The sequence below is a fragment of the Herpailurus yagouaroundi genome, unplaced genomic scaffold (genome assembly GCF_014898765.1).
Source record: "Herpailurus yagouaroundi ecotype Mexico unplaced genomic scaffold, PumYag 308, whole genome shotgun sequence".
NCBI lineage: Eukaryota > Metazoa > Chordata > Mammalia > Carnivora > Felidae > Herpailurus > Herpailurus yagouaroundi.
In genome coordinates this window covers 4,442,528-4,462,502 of record NW_024412525.1, presented here as the reverse complement: position 1 = coordinate 4,462,502, position 19,975 = coordinate 4,442,528, and the positions used below count along the sequence as shown (strand labels likewise).

General features: G+C 46.8%; 1 protein-coding gene across 4 annotated transcripts; it reads right to left on the bottom strand.

The window, feature by feature from the left end:
* Window positions 1-8,537: 8,537 nt before the first annotated feature.
* LAX1 (lymphocyte transmembrane adaptor 1) lies at window positions 8,538-19,056 on the bottom strand. Of its 4 annotated transcripts, none has more exons than XM_040462157.1 (6): window positions 18,787-19,056; window positions 17,024-17,201; window positions 13,978-14,087; window positions 13,446-13,556; window positions 12,788-12,873; window positions 8,538-10,507 (listed from the first exon to the last, which is right to left on the bottom strand). In XM_040462157.1, the coding sequence occupies exons 2-6, from the start codon at window positions 17,116-17,118 to the stop codon at window positions 9,713-9,715; spliced, it is 1,197 nt and encodes a 398-aa protein (XP_040318091.1). In that variant the 5' UTR covers window positions 17,119-17,201; window positions 18,787-19,056; the 3' UTR covers window positions 8,538-9,712. The 4 variants fall into 4 exon arrangements, with proteins under 4 accessions (XP_040318091.1, XP_040318090.1, XP_040318093.1 ...); XM_040462156.1 differs by lacking the exon at window positions 18,787-19,056 and adding an exon at window positions 17,430-18,376; XM_040462159.1 differs by lacking the exon at window positions 18,787-19,056 and having other exon boundaries at window positions 13,978-15,830; window positions 17,024-17,130.
* Between the last annotated feature and the right edge of the window lie 919 nt (window positions 19,057-19,975).

Genomic DNA, 19,975 nt, shown 5'->3' with positions numbered 1-19,975 from the left:
GGGCACTGAAGTAGCGAGCAGTGACCAGGCTATTCGTGGACACACAGGCACCATGGGGATTCTCAAAAAAAAAAAAAAAAAAAAAAAAAGAGCAGAAGGTAATTCCTGGAAAAGACTGTTAACTTTCTGTTTGTCCAACAGCTTGAGGCTCAGCGATCCCTGGAATGTTGTTAGGAATGCAAATTCTCAATCCTAATGAATCAGAAAACCTGTATTTTAATAATAGAATATCACTACCAAAGTAGAATTATTTACATTCAGACTAATGATGTCTTGGATACAGTCTCTCCATAATCCGTACTCCCCAGAACAACCCACTTTGCTAATGGAGCAAGTGAAGTCACTACCTCCCCTGTGTGGGCAAATCTAGAGACCGTGTGTATGTCGCTGTTCACTCAGTCTCTCAGCCTCACTGGCTGCAGTGACCAGTCCTTCTTGGAAACACTCTCTCCACATGGCTTCTGTGACAGCAGGCTCTCCTGGTCTTCCTCCCAGGGCACATGGGAGAACGGTGAGAAAGGAGGATGGAGACAGGGCCAGGGCACGTGGCACCTTTTAGACTACAAAAAGACATCTGGGTTTGGGTTTTATTCTAGTTGCAGAAGGAAGCCACTTAAGGGTTGTAAGCAGGAGAGTGATGCGATTTCTGCTTTAAAAGCTGCTGTACAGGGGCACCTGGGTGGCTCAGCCGGTTAGGCGTCTGACTCTTGGTTTCAACTCATGTCATGATCTCACGGTTCATGGGGTCGAGACCCACACAGAATGTGGAGCCTGCTTGGAATTCTCTCTCTCCCTCTCTCTGCCCCTTCCCTGCTCACTCAGTCTCTCTCTCAAAAAAATAAATAAATAGGGGCACCTGGGTGATTTAAGTGTCCAACTTCGGCTCAGGTCATGATCCGCATGTTCCAGCTCAGGTCAGGTCCGCGAGTTCAAGCTCCACATTGGGCTCTGTGCTGACAGTTTGGAGCCTGGAGCCTGCTTCGGGTTCTCTGTCTCCCTCTCTCTCTGCCCCTCCTCCACTCTCACTCTGTTTCTCTTCCAAAAATAAATAAACATTAAAAAATAAATAAGCATTTAAAAATTAAAAATAAAAGCCATTGTACAGAGAACGTACCAAAAAGGAGCAGAGGAAAAAGATGCAGGTCCCAGCCCTGGGGTTCCAACATCTGAAAGTCGGAGAGATGAAAAGCCAGGAAAAGAAACTGAGTGCCTAGTGAATTGCTTGGTGGTCCCAGTGGTCCCAGGCACACAGACCGTGCAACTTAATCGGCCTTAAGACACAGAAAACAGGGGATAGAAGAAGAGAGAGAATCCTAAGCAGAATCCAGGTTCAGTGCAGAGCCCCGCATGGGGCTTGATCCCATGAGCCTGGGATCACGGACCTGAGCCGAAATCAAGAGTCGGATGCTTAATTAGCTGAGCCACCCAGGTGCCCACCACCCCGCCCGCCACTTGCACTCTCTCTCTAAAAAAAAAATTGTAAAAGAAAAGAAAAATTAATAACATCTTAAAAAAAAAAGTTCTAATGTGTATGTCGTTGGAGTTCCAAAGAAGAGAAGAGAAGAGACAGACTGATGCAGAAAAATGTTAGAAGAAATAGTAGGTCAGAAAAGACAGGCAAAAAGGAGACACTGCCACTGACTGGAGGAGGTGAAGAAGTTGTAGAACTACATGTTCTATGGGGTCCTGGGGTGGATCCTGGAACAGAGAAAAGACATTGGTACAAGCTGATGAAATCCCAGTAACGTGTATAAGTTGGTTAATAACACTGTACCAATGTTAGTTGCTCCGTTTCCATCATCCTATCATTTATTTATGTAAGGTGTTAACATTAGGGAGTGTTTGGAGGAGTGTATGTGGGGAATTGGCGCCTTATTTTTGGAGCTTTTCGGAAAGTTGTAAATTATTTCAAAGTAAAAAGGGTTTAACTTTTTTAAGTGGAAGGAAAGAAGGAAGGAAGGGGTAGTGGCTATTTAATGTCAGATAAAGTAAACTTCAGCACAAAGAATATTATCAGTGATAAAGAGGGTCATTATGTAACAACGGAAGTCAATTCACCAAGAAGACATAACAATCCTAAATGTACATGCAACTGACAAGAGAACTTCAAGATACATGAAGACAAAATGAGTACAACTGAAAGGGTAAGTCAACATTTATATTTGGAACGACAGCACTCTTGTCTGAGTAATTGCTTGAACCAGCAGAAGGAAAATCAGTAAGATATAGATGACCTGAACCACACTGTCCATCAGCTTGACCTAACTGGCGTATGCAGAGCATTCCATTCAATGGCAGCTGAACACACATTCTTTTCATGTAAGATTCTGCAAAATTAGAATACCCTTGAAGAATTATGTCGTGATCTGGGATTATCAAGAATGCATTTCCTCTCATAAAGGTGTGCTGTTTGGAAGGGGCACATGAACCCCCATGTTTATAGCAGCACTATCCACAATAGCCAAAGTATGGAAAGAGCCCAAATGTCCATCGATGGATGAACAGATAAAGAAGATGTGGTATGTAGATACAATGGAGTATTACTTGGCAATCAAAAAGAATGAAATCTTGCCATTTGCAACTACGTGCATGCAACTAGAGGGTATTATGCTAAGTGAAATTAGTCACAGAAAGACAAATACCGTATGACTTCACTCATCTGAGGACTTTAACAGACAAAACAGATGAACATAAGGGAAGGGAAACAAAAATAATCTAAAAACAGGGAGGGGGACAAAACGGAAGAGACTCAGAAATATGGAGAACAAACTGAGGGTTGCTGGAGGGGTTGAGGGAGTGGGGATGGGCCAAATGGGTAACAGGCACTAAGGAATCTACTCCTGAAATCATTGTTGCACTATATGCTAACTAACTTGGATGTAAATTAAAAAATAAATTACTCAAAAAAAAAAAAAAAAAAAAAGAAAGAATGGATTTCCTCTCTTATAGAGACTCAGAGTTCTCCAGGACACCTGAGACAAACGTGAGTTTCTGTCAGAGTCTCGGCATCTGAGTGCAAGTTACCTAGGAAACTTGTATAAGTTTAGCCAACTGGAGACTCCTCTGATTGTCTGCTTGGTATCTTCCAGGGCACTGGTGGCCCTAGGTCTGCCTTCTGCTTTGACATTTTCTGTGACTTCCAGGAAAGGAGGCACCTCCTGTAAATTAATACCACATCTGGGGTATGATCTAAATCAGTTTATCAAGAAATCAGCAAATGTACAGGCCCAACAGCCTTCTTCTTACTCTCTCATCTTTTGAAACCTAGATGTGTATATGTGTGTGCACATATCACTGAATCTTATAACATGGCTTCAGATACTTTCAGGTTCATGTCTCACCAGAGATATTCATCTGTTATGTAGTTGTGGTGGACAAAATAATGCTCCCCTCCCAAAGATGTTCATGTCTTAATCCCTGGAACCTGTGACTATGTTACCTTAACAAAAAGAACTTTACGGTGTGAGTAAGTCAAAGATTTTGAGATGGGGAGATTATCCCAGATGATCTGAGAGGGCCCGATATAATCACAAGGATCCTTAGAAGAGGGAGACAAGAGGCTAAGAGTCTGAATAGTTAATTTCGTCTCTTGACTCACCACATTCTACCAATACTTTCTGCCTTTAACTTATTGATGAGGAAGGGAAAGACCGAAGGAAAAAAAAGCCCTATGGATTACCTTATTTTCCCCTTTCTTGCTATGTCATTTTAAGCATAAGTGGTTAAAGTTAATATAAAGATAATGGAAGTAAAAAAGGATATGATAGGTCATTTGTGCCTTCTTTCTGTAACACCAGCTTCCCAAATGGTGTAAGAGTTAGAGTTTCCGGAAGTATTTCCAAGTCAGTATAGGCCCTCAGCCCACAGGGAAACCAGAAGTGATGATAAAGCACCGTGACACTAAGGGAGTGCTCAGGGAGGGGGCATGACAGAGGGACAGCAAAATCTTGTCTTCTGCTCACCATTGAAGGGTGAATCATAAAGAGGGAAGGGGACTTAGCGACCTCTGTATTTCATACTAAACAGTGTTCCGAGCGAGGTCGCAATCCACACAATACGAACGTGAATGATTAATTTACTGTATTTAACTAATTCGGGAATCATGATGATTAGTTATCTTGATATCTACTTCCTCATCCTGATCTTGAAAAAATTTCCCTCATACTTAGCATTGTCAGGCTCACGAGATGAGATGGTTACCGCAGTTTGGGCGTTCAGCTTAACGCAGAATTTCCTGGCAACTAATATGAGAAAATAAAACTATACAGGGAAAGAAAGAATTGTAATGTAATGAACAGTCTTTCATTCACTCATTTGTAAAAATTCTCAGAACAAGAAAAACAGAAATGTTACTCTTCGGTATGGGACAGTCTACAATTTATTCTTCATTTTCCCAATTTGGGAGAATGTCTGTAAGTATAACTGGCTTATTGAGGTATAGACATGAGTTGGCTTTATTTTTTCCAGGGCCTGTCCCCTGACTGTGGTTGGTTGAACCCCCCCCCTTTCATACTCAGTGGTACCTCTCTTTACAAATTCTCATCTTGATGTCTTAGTTTTTCATTCTCTTTCTGGTCGCCAGCATTCTCTCATGCTGGTATTTAAGATCTGCTCGAACCTTCATTTTCACCTTGGACACTCACATCTTCTTACCTGACCACGTGAGGTTGCCAGCCTCTCTGTGCTTGTCATTGCTTCCCTGGCTAGCTCTGGCTGGCCGTCAGTACAAGACGTGGTGTCTCCTGGGTGGCAGGAATTTAAACACTCGTCACTTGTGGGGTGAATCTGAACACCCTGCAGAATTCTGCCCACAATACCATCCCCAGGTATGAGAGAATTAGATCCTGGAACAATCTGCCTTGATCCCACTGTCTGAGTCTGTTCAGGCTCTAACAAAAAATACCATAGACTGGGTGGCTTAAACAACAATTTCTCACAGTTCTGGAGGTGACGAAGTCCAAGATCAAGGTACCATCAGATTTCTGTCCAATGAGGCCTGCTTCTCGGTTCACAGATGGCCTTCATCTCCATGTGTCCTCATGTGGCAGAAGGGACAGAGGAGCTCTCCGGGTTCTTTTTTTATAAGACTACTAGTCCCATTCCTGAGGGCTCCACCCTTATGATCTAACCATCTCCCGAAGGCCCCACCTCCTGATACCATCACATTGGGGTTTCAACATATGAATTTGGGGGGCGCACAAATGTTCAGTCTACAGCACCCATTCAAGTGCTTGTGAGGCCACCTTCAGATGGTCTACACCTGACAGATGCATCCCAGAGGCCCCTTACCTGGCACCCTGTTGAGTGGCGCAGGCCCAGTCATCTTTCCCTGGCGACATTCATGGTTGGGAGGCCCAACAGTGGGGGGTTAGCGGCTTCACAGCCCTCTCTCTCTCAGTTCTGACACCACTCCCTTCTTCCTCCTTTTCCTAGGGTATGAGGCACTCTGCAGAAAGAGGTGGTTACCACTCACCCAGGGATGGGGGCAGCGAAGGAGGAAAGAACCTCTCTTCCTGAACCTCATACTCCTCAAAGGCCAGCCTCCAACATGTTAGTCCTTGACCATGGAGCAGGAACAAGGCGTGGTGGAGAGCGGCACTTGGTAGGACTAATTTTCCTGCTCTCAGTAAGCCCTGAGAGGGGTAGGCTGACCCCTGACAGCGCAGAGTATGCTAAATTCAGAATGTGAGGTGTTTTATACCAAGCTTGAGGCTTTCGTGTGGATTTCTGAACAACAGAAAAAACCTCCCTCAACATTTTATGGTATGAGTACAAGCACTGAAACCACATCATCAATCATCAATAACTTGCTTTTATCTTGGGCAGTGTGCTGAGATCCACAGTGAATACAAAGGGCTCCAATATATTTTCCTGCAGGCAAAACGATACAGATTAATAGGGAGGCTGATCATATACGTCAACCAAACAATGCAGAAAAAAAAATACCCAGGACAATGACACTAGCTTACGCTTTAATGTCATACCCGTTTTGCAGAAGGAACGAAGGCATATTTATTTAAATGGGATGAGACTAGATGTCTTCGCTCCCAGCTTTATTCATGCTTTAAAATTATTTTTTTAGGGGCACCTGGGTGGCTCAGTCGGTTAAGTGTCTGGCTTTGGCTCAGGTCATGATCTCATGGTTTGTGGGTTCGAGCCCCACATCGGGCTCTGTGCTGACAGCTCGGAGCCTGGATCCTGCTTCCGATTCTGTGTCTCCCCCTCTCTCTCTCTCCCCCTCTCCTGCTTGTGCTTTGTCTCTTTGTCTCCCCAAAATAAAATAAACATTAAAAAAATTTTTAATTATTTTTTTATTTTGAAATAATTTACAGAAGAGCTGCAAAAATAGTACAAAGAATTTCTGTATACCCTTCACCCAGCTTCCGCTAATGTTAACATCTTACATAGCCATGGTACATGATCAAAACTAAGAAACTAACATTAACGTAATACTATTAACTAAAATATGGATTTTTCGAATGTACTCATTTTTCCCCACTAATGTCCTTTTCTTCTACCAGGACCCACTATGAGGTACCATTTTGTATCTACTCAACATATCTCTTTAACACCCTCCAATCTGCAACAGTTTCTTAGTCTTTCCTTGTTTTTAATGACTTTTAATACTTTTTAAAAGTCCCAGTCAGGGGACTACCTGGGTGGCTCAGTTGGTTAAGCATCCAGCTCTTGATTTCAACTCAGGTCATGATCTCACGGTTCTTTGAGAGTTCGAGCCCTCTGTCGGGCTCTGCACTGACAGTGTGGAGCTTGCTTGGGATCTTCTCTCTCTCTCCCTCTCTCTCTGCCTCCCCCCTGCTTGCACACACACACACACACACACACACTGTCTCTCAAAATAAATAAACTTAAAAAAAAAAAGTTCTGCTCAGGTATTTGTAGAATGTCATGCAATCTGGGTTTTCTGATTTTTTTTTTCTCATTATACGAATGGGATTTGTGGATTTGAAGGAAGAATACTACAGAGGTGAAGTACCCTTGTCCTTGATCATATACCAGCATGACTTATTACTGGTAAGTTAACCTTGATCACATGGTTCAGGTGGTGTCTGTTGAGTGTCTCCACTCTAAATTTACTCCCCCGCCCCTTCTATATTTAAGAAAAGAGTCACTAAAATCCAGCCCTCACTAAAGGGGAGGGGAATTAAGTTCCAGGGTGAGTATTGAATAATTTGTGGACATGTGTTAAAGTCATTACAGTAATGTATAGATATTTGGGAGGAGATCTCTGAAGCTATGCAACTGTCTTACTTCTCTTTAAAGTGTCATCTGCTAGGGGTGCCTCAGTGGCTCAGTTGGTTAAGTGTTTGACTTCAGCTCAGGTCATGATCTCGTGGCTTGTGAGTTTGAGCCCCGCGTCCGGCTCTGTGCTGACAGCTCAGAGCCTGGAGCGTGCTTGGGATTCTGTGTCTCCCTCTCTCTCTCTGCCCCTCCCCCACTTGTACTCTGTCTCTGTTTCCCTCTCAAAAGTTGAAAAACATTAATAAAGTTAAAAAAAGGTGTCATCCACTAATTTTAGCATTCATTAGGACTTGCTCACAGCAATTATTCTGTGGTATCTTTTTTTTTTATTATCTTTTAATTCCACCATTGTCAACATACCGCTCTGTGGTGTCTCGATAATGATTTTCTTTTCCCCTCATTTCTCCTATACTTATTGTTCAGAATTCATCTGGAAAGACAGTTTATTCCTTTCTTCCATTTTATTCATTTATTGGTATGGACTCAAGAATACTTTGTTGAGTTATAGATTTGTATCATAATTACTTGTTTTCATTGTTGAAACTGTTCTAGCTTTGCCCCCGGGAATTCTTTTAGTTGACTCCTTTTGACATGCCTTCATCTTTTCTTGTCTTTTCTTCCCCCTTCTTTCTTTTTCTTTCTTTCTTTCTTTCTTTCGTTCTTTCTTTCTTTCTTTCTTTCATCTACAAGAAGGTCAAGCTCCCCATGTGTTTTCCCAGTCCCAGCTCTAGAACTAGCCATTTTTCCAAGGAGCTCTGTTTCCTTTTATTGAGAATGATATTTAGAAACCAAGACCTGAGTGCTCAGTGTGTCCATTGCTTCCAGGGTGCCATTGCTTCTAGATGTCCCAGTGGACAGAGCTGAGAAATATATGTATACTAGCCTATTTCTATACATATCTATATTTATTTCTGTATCTATTCATACCTATATCAAAGTAAACAAGAGTTCAAACTATGCCTCCAACTCTAGTTCATCAACACCACAGAGTTTATTGTAGCCTCTTGTACTTGTCTCCTCTTTTTCTGATAGTAAGAAATCTGCTTCTCCTTATCTATATTTACTTATTTGTTCAAACTTAGTATACATTTAAAGAGTTTCCGAATTGCTAACCTGTCCTCCTCTGAGATACAAATTTACCAACTAGAGTACAGTGTTATGTACAGGTTTGTGTGTGTGTGTGTCCTTATCTTACAGTTTCAAGTGAAAACATTATTTTCCAAAGTTAATTAGTCAGCTCCTTCCCCCTCGGCCCCACCTTCAGTGAGGCTATATCATACATTCGTAAGACAGTTAGGTTTTATTTGTCTTAATCTGCATTCCATCATGGCTTCCCCTGACAGCGTGGTTAATTAAAAAAAAAAAATTACATACAATAAAAGTCACTCGTTGGGCTGTATAGTTTTTTTGTGTTTTGACAAATTTATAGAGTCACGTATCCATCACCACAGTACCAATACAGAATAGCCCCATTACCCTAAAAATTCCTTCATAGTAAACTTCTGTCCTTTCCCCAAACCTGACAACTACTGACCTCTTTTCCTTCTCATAGTTTTGCCTTTTCCAGAAGGCCATAGAAATGGAATCATACAATACGTAGATTTTTAGGTCTAGCATCTTTCACTTAGCCAAATGCACTTACGATTTGTCCTTGTGGTCACATGAACCAATAGTTCATTCCTTTTTCCTGTTGAGTATAGACAACCTCGTCGTGTGGATATACCACAGTTTGTTTTTCCATTTACCTGTTGAAGGGCATCTGAGTTATTTCTAGTTTTGGCATTATGAATAAAGCTGCTATAAATAGTCACGTATGGGCTTTTGCATGAACACAAATTTTCAATTCTCTTGGGTAAACGCCTAGTAGTGGAATGGCTGGGTTGTATAATACACGCGTGCTTTTAAGAAACTATCCAATCGCTTTCCAAAGTGGATACTATACTTTGCAATGAATGACAACTCCCGGTGTTCCACATCTTTCTCTAGCATTTGGTTGTCCACACTCTTTTTCAAGGGGCAGCTGCTGCCCCGCCCCAACTCTGACTTGTCCCTTCTTTTTGGCCTCTGCCTGGATTACAGACGAATCTGCATTCTTGCTTTGCAGCCTGCTGGTATTTGTGAAGGTAACGCTTTTAGGCTACTTCACGTTTCCACTGTGCACTAAAGTACTCTCGCATTTTTAATCTGCTAACCATCCTATAAGGCAGTTTCAGCAAACATTCTTAGAGCAGCGGCCTGCTTCAGAAGAATTCCTTTCTGGCTTTCCCAGACCTTGGCTTTTGTGACTTCCTTAACTCCTGTGTATCTCGGCCTCTTTGTACTACTCTACCTGAGCGAACCCACTGAAATACAAGGATGTTCAAGTGTCTTGACGAGACCCTGTGGTGGCTGTGGATCTGGCACCCCATAGCTCTCCAGCTGGGTGCCTGGGGCCTAATTCTTCAGGAAGGAGCTATGCGTCTGGCCCCTTGGGGTCCACGTCTCCGAAGTTGGCAGCTAACACATTCTCGTAGTCATCAGAGGCCTCATTTGGCATCTCCTCTCCATGTTTCATCTGACTAGTCTCCTTCTGTGCAGATGGCGGATAGGTCACATAATCCCCTAGAGCCACGAACCTCCCTGACTGCATGACAAATTGGACGTGGGTCCCTGGACCATCTGTCCTGCCTTCGACATGGTCTGTGTTTGAGGATGTCACTTCTTCCTCCGCCTGCTGCTGGTTTCCGCTGGCATGTGCCGATGGGACATTTTCATAATCTCTGTAGCACTGAGAAACCATCCAGGGCTGCTTCCCGTGGATGGCCTCAAGATTCAACCCTGCCATGTTGACATAGTCATTTGAGGTCTCAGAAGAACTTTCCTCATCGCTGAGCGGATCATCGCTCTCAGACCTTGGAGACCAAAAACTGGTGTGGTCACTGGCATTCCCACAGCCCTGCTCTCTTTCCTCAGTAAGCTCCAGCTTCTGAGCATTTGGGGGGGCAAAACTGTTCGTGGGGGTGGCGTTGGCAGAAGCCAGAAGACTCTCAGCAATCTGTCCCGCCGTGGGGACATTGATGTAATCTCTGGAATCCTCTGAAGAAATGCTCAGGCAGTCTCTGGCTGCTGTGACATTGACATAGTGTGCTGAGAGAGTGAGGTCCCCACGCCTCTGGAGCCCTGTGGCATTGTCATAGATGCCCACTGTATAGCCGTTGGCAGGATAATGGTCTCTGTGCACCCAGAGGACATTGCCTGCTTGGGAGAGCTATGAACAAGAAGAGAAGGGTAGTGATAGGATATGGAAGCGGAAATATGGGCAAAGCCTTTCTACTTCCCCAGCCAGTACCACTGTCTGATAGTTCTTGTACTTGTTTCTTCCCCTTGGGGGAAAAATCTCTAAATCTCTAAATCGACTGCAAGGCTTTAATTTTTTTTTTTTTTTTTAACGTTCATTTATTCTTGACACAGAGAGAGACGGACAGAGCATGAGCAGGGGAAGGGCAGAGAGAGAGATACACACAGAATCCGAAGCAGGCTCCAGGGTCCGAGCTGTCAGCACAGAGCCCGACGCGGGGCTCGAACTCACAGACCGAGAGATCGTGACCGGTGCCGAAACTGGACGCTCAACCGACTGAGCCACGCAGGCGCCCCCCGGCCTGCAAGGCTTTAGATGCTAGGCAGGTATGAGAGAAGTGGAGAGCAACTGTGTACGTGTAACAACACAGTTTAGCAACAGTGTAGACGTGTAAATTGCTACTAGTTTTTGGCCACAGTATGACTGTTCACTGGGGAGTGTGTTGGGGGGGGGGGAGTGTGATAAACTGGACACAGCCTGCTGCCTCAGAACCCACTGAGAGACAATGTAGCTAAAAGTAGCGACTCAGCCCCCGACCCAGGGTGCAAATCCCAGCCTCGCTACTCTGTGCTGGGTTTGGGCAAGTTACTTAATCTCTCGGTGGCCTTACTTTCCAGCATGGGAAATGAGGATAATCATAATACCTATATAATACAGGTGTTTGTGAGGAGTAAGTGTATGACCATGTGCCAAGTGTTTGGAATAGTTCCTGCCACGTCAAAAACACTAACAAATGCTTGCCATTATCATGAAAGGGGCGGCTGACATAAAGGCTCAGATGATTCTGGCCATTTAGGGATGCCGGTCTGAAATTTCCAGAGCTTCTGACTTTTCAAGAAAAGCCTCCAGACTTGAATGCGAAACCTTTTAGATTTTCACCTGTTGGCAATTGGTTCAAAATGTTCTTCACACACTACAGAGCCCAAGCCAGACACGTTGTGGCCTTACTTGGGTGTGGCACTCTGAATGCAAAATCCCCTCAGGATTCCCCACCCCGCCTCGCCCCCCCCCTCCAAGGGCTGGAACTCACTTTGGCAGTGGAGTTTCCTCTTTCCTGCCCTTCATCGGCCATGCAGGCTTGCTCCCCCAGGAAGTCTTTAGAGGTGGGAGCAGAGCCCAAGGATGGGGTGTAGGGGAGGACGGCGGGAAGATGGTCGCATGGTATTCGAACCCTAAATCTTTGGGTTTGGGGTACGCTGGAGAGCAGGGGGTCAGCAGCAGCGGGACTGTGTTCACTTGAGACGATCACAAACCGATTCTTCGACAAGCAAACAAAGACTTATCTATGGAAATGAGCCCCCTGAGTTTCAAAGTCCTCCCTTTACCGTGTCGGGTGCCACAGTGTTGTGGGAGTCCTCCCTGGGGGCTGCCTTCCGAGCCTGATCACAGGACATGTGGACTTATCGGTGCTCGTTATACTACTCCCCTGGTCACCTCAAAAACGATCTCACATTTGGGGCGCCTGGGTGGCTCAGTCCGTTAAGCGTCCAACTTCAACTCAGGTCATGATCTCACACTCCGTGAGTTCGAGCCCCACGTGGGGCTCTGTGCTGACAGCTCAGAGCCTGGAGCCTGCTTCGGATTCTGTGTCTCCCTCTCTCTCTGCCCCTCCCCCATGTGCACTCTGTCTCTCTCTCTCAAAAATAAATAAACATTAAAAGAAAAATTAAAAAAAAAATCCCACGTTTGATCAAACACTTTTGACGCCAGCTACGGGGCTCAGTGACCTACAAATATACCTGCCCCGGAGGATAATTGAAATAGTTTGGCACAGGCCCCAGAAGTTATTACCACGGCAGGGTTTTTAGGGTGTTTTGAGCACCGACAGCCTTGTTGGAATGCTTGTGTGCCCTCCTGAGGTGATCACTTGGAAGGGGACAGGACTCCTTTGGATAAAGGGTTACCTGTCTTGGTGAAAACAATCCATTTCAGTTCTAACACCATGTCCTTGAATATATGTGCCCTGGTGCCTTGCTTAACATCACAAACACTTGTGCCTATCTTTCCTCATTTCTCTCCCTGGGCAGTAGGGAGGTCCTGAGGCTAGTCTTCCCAACGTATTAATAGGGTCACAGGGTGACTGCCAAAGGACATGCGGTTTGCTCTGTGACCTGAACTCCCTTCCCCCAGTTCTTCTGCCAGAGACACATCCCTTCTCCCAAGGGACTTGTCCTTTCCCTTGACTCTTACCACATGCTCAGAAGGAGGGCTCTCAGAATGTCTGGAGAGGAGGCTCTCGGTACTGAAAATACGGTTACTCCTTGACTGACGTCTCCCTGAAAGGACAGAGGACAAACCCTGAGGATGGCTGGCCAGTGCCCTGAGCGCTCCAGCCTGAGCAGTCCCTGCATCATGGGTGAAGTAGGTTTGTATGGCGTCTGGTAGTTGGGGCCTGATGTTCTGTGGTGGGAGGGTCGGAGCTACGGGCATGATGTGCTCTGAGCCCGGGAACTGCCCTCAGCTTCTAGCAGAGGACAGGAGGACACTAACTAGCACAGGGGCTGGGGAGGCTGGGAAGTTGGCTCCTGGGGTGAACCTTCCCTGCCTGGAATGCCGGAGGCCATGTTCTCCTCTGTCTGTCTTCCCCATCCCTAGACACACTCACCTGTCCTTTGCTAACCTCACATCAAGGTGAAACACCCCCCCCAACGTTTTTAGAGCCCCCTAACTCTCTTTTTAGAGCTTTCTAGGCCCCCAGTGTTTCCTCCTATCCCCTCCTCTTCCATGCTCCCTGAAGGGCACAACGTCTGAAAGTTTAAAGAAAGCTGCCTCTGGGTGGTGAGAGGTGCATTCTGGGCGTAGAAGGTCAGTAACATCTGCAGTCCATGGATTAGAAAGAAAAACCTACCCAGGTCTTCTTGCCTCTGGGGCAAGGAGTCATAAATATTTTTGGCTCCTTGTCTGGGTCGAGACAGAGTCAGTAAGGGCATGATGGTAACTCGGAAGTAAGGAACTTGTCCTGCAAGGCAATGACAGAGATGGAGATCGTGGCAGAGGCCAGTGGCACAGACCATGGGGACCTTTGGGGATGAGGTGGTCCCTGAAAATATTCTCCACCCTCACTATGTATCATAAAATATACATTTTCACAGTTGCCCAATTCCATTTGAGCTAGAAGACTTGGTAGACAGAAGCAGGAGGAAGAAACGGGGGGCCGGGGGCGAGGGTTGGGACACAAAAGTCCCAGGGCAACGGCTTTCAAAATGGAGACACAGCGTAGACTCTCGAGTGAGACAAGGACCAATGTGTCAGAGAAGAACAGAGGATTCCCCAGTGTGATAGTTTATCCCTGGAGAATAAACTGGGCTTTAAACGCCAGGCTAGATTATTGACCCTGGTTGGGGGGGGGGGTCTCAACTCTGGGTGAACAAGGGACTCACGCTTCTTCAATTTATTCCAGTTCCACAGGCCGTAGAAAATCATGGTGGTCAGGAGGATGGCGAGGAAGCCCGCGAACCCAGAAAAGATGGCACTGCTGTGGTCTTTATGTCTGTGAGGAAAACCAAGGGCCAGCTGTAGGAGGCTGAGGAGGTTGGAGAAGGTGCTTTCAACAGGAATTGGAGCCCAAGGACTTGGAATGGGAGCTGAGTGCCGGAAAGCGGAGGTGGGTAGGCTGTTTGGCTGAAGAGAGGGTCTTCTCTATGGACAGAGGGACACTGGACACAGGAGAAGGGAACTGTCCCTTCTGAATGCCAGATTCTAGACTCAGAAAGGCAGAGTAATGTATCAGAGATCCCACGGGTAGGAAGGGGCAGGGATAGAATGCGAGTTGAGGTCTGTTTGGACCCAACGATCGTGCTCTTTCTACCGCACCACATTATCCTCCAAGTTTGCAAAATCATGCTCCTCTGCCTTTACTTCCCCTTATCCCCTACTCCTGGGCTTCCTGTCTTGTGTGGAAGAGGGGTTACCCCACGCACAGTGAGGGAGCTCTCTGTGCCGGAGTCCAGCCTGCAGGCACTTGAGCCACCCCCATGCACCAACGTGTGGAGCTGGCCGCCAAGCAACATTTGCTGTTTCGTGGGGTGTAACCGGTGCAAAGGCAGGAGACGGTTTGTGCTGCTGGCGATTCCCTGACAGGACTGGGGCTGCTGCCACTGTAACAAGAGCCAACAGAGGTTACGGCGGGAATCGCCAGGGGACCTGCTACCTCCAAATATCAGAAACCCGATCAGCTACCAGGGAAGGGTTTTGTCCTCCTGAGACCTAGGCTTGTTTACCCAATTTACACTGGACATTTCCGCCAGGCTCCCCAGTGGACGTCTCCAGCCAAATAGGCCTCAAAGAGAATGCCTGTTCTTCTCTCATAAGCCTGCTTCTCCTGTGGTGTCTCCCATCATCTAGTGGCTCAGTCGGAAACCTTGGAGCCGTCCTTGAGCGCTCCTTTTCGTTCACACCTCACTTCCAGTCAAGCAGCAGATTCCGTCTGCTCCATCCTGGGCATCTTTCCCAAACCCAGTCACCTTTTGCTCCTCCACTGCCAACGCTCGGTCCATGTGGAGGTTTGTAGCACCCTCCCGCATGCGACGCCTGGCTTTCCCTCTTGACCCCGGCATATTATCTTCACGCACGAGCCAGTGTGGTCCTCCTGACAGTAAACCAGATCACGTCCCCCATATTCTTGTGACCTGCATAATTTCCCATCACACTTGGGAAGACAGCCACAGTCCCTACCCAGTGAAGACGTCCTGGCACCTTATGTGCTGGCCTCTGTCTGTCTTCTGACCTCGTTTCCTGCCACTTTCCATCTGACTTTGACAGCTAGGATTCGAGGCTCTTCCTCGTCCGTGCAAAGCGTAGTCCTGCCTCCGACCTACAGGGCCCTCTCCCAGGTGTCTGCGTAGCTCGGTCCATCATTTCACTCAGGTCTCTTCTGAAATGTCACCTGTTCAGACAGGCCCTCCCAGTCCACACTCTATTACTCTTGGTCCCCTTAACTCTGCTCTAGTTTTTCAGACTTAAGGCTGACTGGCATTATATTACATATCGATTTGTTTATCTGTTAAGATCTGACTTTTCCACTTGACTGTAAGCTCCAGGAGGCCATGGACTTGTCTATCCTGTTTATCTGGTGCCTGGAACAGTGCCTGATACTTAGTAAGGGCATGATGAACATTTGTTGAATGAGTGCGTAAATTAATAAACACGAAGGAATACAGAAGTGATGATTTCTGGGGGGATTCCGAGTTCTGACAACTTTATGAATTCATTCCCCATCAATGCTCCTATTCACCTGCAGGTGACATATATTTGTTTGTTATGGTAATAACATTTATTTCCCTGAACGACAGCGATTTTAAATTTATCATTTTTGGGGCGCCTGGGTGGCTCAGTTGGTTAAGCCTCTGACTTCAGCTCAGGTCATGATCTCGTGATTCGTGAGTTAGAGCCCCACAGCTTGGAGCCTGGAGGCTGCTTCGGATTCTGTCTGTCTGTCTGTCTGTCTCTCTCTGCCCCTCCCCCATTCACACTCTGTCTCTCTCTCGCTCTCAAAAATAAAAGTAAACATTAAAAAAAATGTATTTGTTATCGCAGCACTGAGATTTATACCCACCAGTGTTGCTAAAGCTTCAACTGCTGATGTTTTTTTTTTTTTTTTATTGTTAGTATGATACTGAAAGTTTTAGCAGTAAAATTTATATCCACGATTAGTTCTGTGAGATTTTATATGCTAAAGATATAGCTTTATCACATCTATGGTTGCATTTTCCATTATCACATCTATGGTTGCATTTTCCATTCATGGAAAGTTTTCTTTTTTTTTTTTTTTAATTTTTTTTTTTCAACGTTTATTTATTTTTGGGACAGAGAGAGACAGAGCATGAACGGGGGAGGGGCAGAGAGAGAGGGAGACACAGAATCGGAAACAGGCTCCAGGTTCTGAGCCATCAGCCCAGAGCCTGACGCGGGGCTCGAACTCACGGACCGCAAGATCGTGACCTGGCTGAAGTCGGACGCTTAACCGACTGCGCCACCCAGGTGCCCCTTTTCATGGAAAGTTTTTAGGACCTAAAAACACATCATTGAAAAAAGTAGGCCTTTTGTTTCCATTATGGGAGGGCCTAGTTTTTTGTGTGTTTTTTGTGGTGGGGGGACTGGTGGTTGGGACCTGAGACAGGAAAGATTGGGGACAGTGATGGACCGGGTCTCTGGGAGGTCAGAAATCCTACCAGGCCAGGCAGCGAGCTCTAGGGAAATCCTGTGTTATCACAGCTACCCCCTGCGACTCCTTTTTTCTCGTCAACACCAACTCCTTTCCTCCCAGCAGCCCTGAGAAAACTTCTCTAAGCCTGGAGTTTGGTGGTCTCAGTGGACCTGAGCCTGGCTGTGAGGGCTAGGAGCACTGCTGGGGTAGAGGCCCCCCCCCCCCCCCCCAGGGTCCACCAGGGATGTCTGTCTAAATCTGGGGAGGGCGGAGTCACTCACCTGTCCAGGCTGCCACCAGTTTCCTGCAGAGTCCTGGCCTCCGAGGTCCCCCCTCTGATTTCTGAAAGGGTTGGGGTGATCATATCCATTTCCATGGGAACCTCTCTGGCTTCAGCTTCTCCTTCTAAGCCTTCTCTTAATTCTCATCAGCTAGTGCATGTTGCCACTTCTCTTGGATCTTCCCAAGTTGTCGACCCCCAGGAGAAAAGGCAAAATTGGTTTGTGTTTTACATATCATCATGACCACTTTTTTAAGTAGATAAGAACGATGGACACCCTCCCCATCCCCATGTTTTCCAATCTTTCTAGAGCTTTCTTTCCCCCCGCCAACTTTCTACCTTGTATCTACCTTGCAACTGTCAGGCTGCATTGACCCCAAATACAAAAACAACAGGTTCGCTTCTACCTGGATGTGGTTACAGTGCCGGAGGCGAGAGCTCAGCCGGGTATGGTGTCTCCCAAGCGACGTGGCTCAGGGAGACGCTACGCTCTCTGCCTTCTGGTGGAAGTATGAGGGGCGAGGAGGGGGGAACTGCCAAGAGGCCCGAGAGAGAGGCTCTGTGAGAAGCCCATCCTCCCCCAACCCTCAAAGCAGACAGAAAAGAGCAAACATTTTGCCAGAATGGAAACAGAGAGTCGTCACAGGAAATGACACCACCAATGTGCTAATGAAGCTTGGGGCACAGGAAACGCTGCTCAGTTACAATAAGATAGCAGAAACCATGTCTTCACCCCCTGTTCCTTGGGTTGGCCGGGTGCGCTGTGGTCTGTGGGGAGTGTGGCTAAAGATGGGACAAGGTGGAGGGAGATTCATGACTGTTCCTTTGGGTTCTGAGGCAGGGAGGCAGGCTATTTTCATAGACACTTCCCTGAGTGATTTTGACAAAGCTGGTCTGTGTTTCACGTTCTGAGACTCTCTGGGTATTACCCTAAGGATGAAGCCAATGCTGGGTCAGCAGGGCCCCTGGAGGCCATTCCCTCCTGAAGCCCTGCCCTCCGTGGCCCCTGTCGGCTGGCTGTCTCCCTCACAGGACTCTTCTGGAGATCTGTCACAGTCCTGCTTGTTGTGTGGCTATCTCAGAGGCCAGAGACCCCATACCCCGTGTCTACCCAAAGTGTCCCAAACTTACACAACTGTTCAATATGTGTTTCTAGCTCCCTTCTCCTTTTTCCTTTTTCCATCTCCTAAAACTCTCTTTGCATCTCGGGAGAGTCCAAAGAAGAAGGGGCCACTAAGACTCTTATGAGGATGTGAAGAAGGGCTTCTGAGGGGCGCCTGGGTGGCTCAGTCCGTTAAGCATGCGACTTCAGCTCAGGTCATGCTCCGGGAGTAGTCTGTGAGTTCGAGCCCCACGTCAGGCTCTGTGCCGACAGCTCAGAGCCCGGAGCCTGCTTCAGATTCTGTGTCTCCCTCTCTCTCTGCCCTCCCCCTGCCCCACTCACGTTCTGTCTCTCAAAAATAATTTAACGTTAAAAAAAAAACAAAAACAAAGAAAGAAGGGCCTCTGACTTGGCTTTCCACAAGGCAATGGACTCCCAGAGGGATAGCACGGAATACAGACAGTGCCTCAGCACCATGTCTCTTCTGCCTCTTCCCAGTGGACCCTGAGGCCCATGGCCTCCCGGGGCTGCTCTCCCCGGCTTTGTGCGTCCAGGCTCTCACAAGGCCCTCAGGGCAGGGGGGCCGCTGGTGGGTCCTGGCCGGCTGTCCCCAGAGCTCTGCCTTTCCAGGTGCCCGCTGCCCTCCCTCCACGCAGCCTTACCCGGTAGGAAGCAGAGGTGGTTCAGAGGCCGCTAGTTCGAGAACCGGAAGCTGGATGTCTGTCTGCTTGTCCTTCAGATGGGGTCTGCGTAGAGCTACGACTCCTCAGGAGAAGATCCATTGCTCCATGGCCCTGGTGGCCGGGACTGGTGGAAGAGAGAAGCTAGGCTCCCCAGGCCTGTCCTGAGCCTCTGGTACCAGAAGGCTGTGTGCAAACTGGGAACTTGGAAGGCGGTCCAAGAGAAGGGCCAATGGAACCAAACCTCAGAACAGCTACTTTAAAAAAAAAAAAATTTTTTTTTTTTTTTTTTTTAAAGAAATTCTCTTGCGCGATCATCTTAAGACCTTGGTTCTCTTATCTACCCAGAATGCTTGAGTCAGACTGATCTTCCCTCCGGGTCTCCTGACTCTCCTGACTCTCTCCTCCCCCCCCCCCCCCCCCCCAGCTTGAGGGAAACAGCCTTCTGAAAGGAGGCTTTGCAGACAAGCTCCAGGTTTTCAGACCCAGCTGTGCCCTGTCACCCTGTTCTCCTTTGCCTCCCCGTTGTGCAACAACCAATCAAACCAACAGATGAGAACACAAAATAGGTGTGTGAAATTATTCATCACAATAATGGAAGAAAACGACTCACTCCTGGGAAATAGGGTATATGTTTTACATCTGATTGGCCTGGTGTTTCCCTCTAACGGCTTTCCAAGATTTCGTTCGGGGTTGAACGTGACACAGGATTCTAAAGTATTGAGATTGGTTTTAAACAGACAGAACTTACGCATCCAAGTGAGCAAAACCCGTTGATGGGGAGAGGCTCTGTGCTAACTCAGCGGATCTTGCTAATACCCGAAACCTTTCAGAGTCCTCAGGCAAGACAGAAGCACTGCGTTAAGAGTATCAGTTCAAGTTCAGATCCTAAATGACCTACTTGGGTGATCTTGGGCAGGTCCTCTAATCTTTCTGGGTGTTTCCTTGGGTGTAAATTGACAGTGTAATACTACTTAGGTAATGCTGTTGTGAAAATGAATCGGGCTAACCATGAACCATGCTTAGCTTAGGACTTGGCATATGTAGGAGCTCATTAAACGGGGGCCACTATTGTATGCTTATCTCATTATGCATTCGACTCATTTCTTTATACTTCGGTGGACTGCCCCCTTTGGTCTTTCTCTCTCCCTCTCTTGATGTTTAGCCTGCC

Excerpts from the sequence above, each read along its gene's own strand:
- LAX1 (XM_040462157.1), bottom strand. The coding sequence starts at position 17,118 with ATGGAAATGGATATGATCACCCCAACCCTTTCAGAAATCAGAGGGGGG. Across the intron at positions 14,088-17,023 it reads ACTGGTGGCAGCCTGGACAG|ACATAAAGACCACAGCAGTG; the intron begins GTGAGTGACTCC and ends TTTTCCTCACAG. Across the intron at positions 10,508-12,787 it reads GCCCTCCTTCTGAGCATGTG|CTCTCCCAAGCAGGCAATGT; the intron begins GTAAGAGTCAAG and ends TCTTGTTCATAG.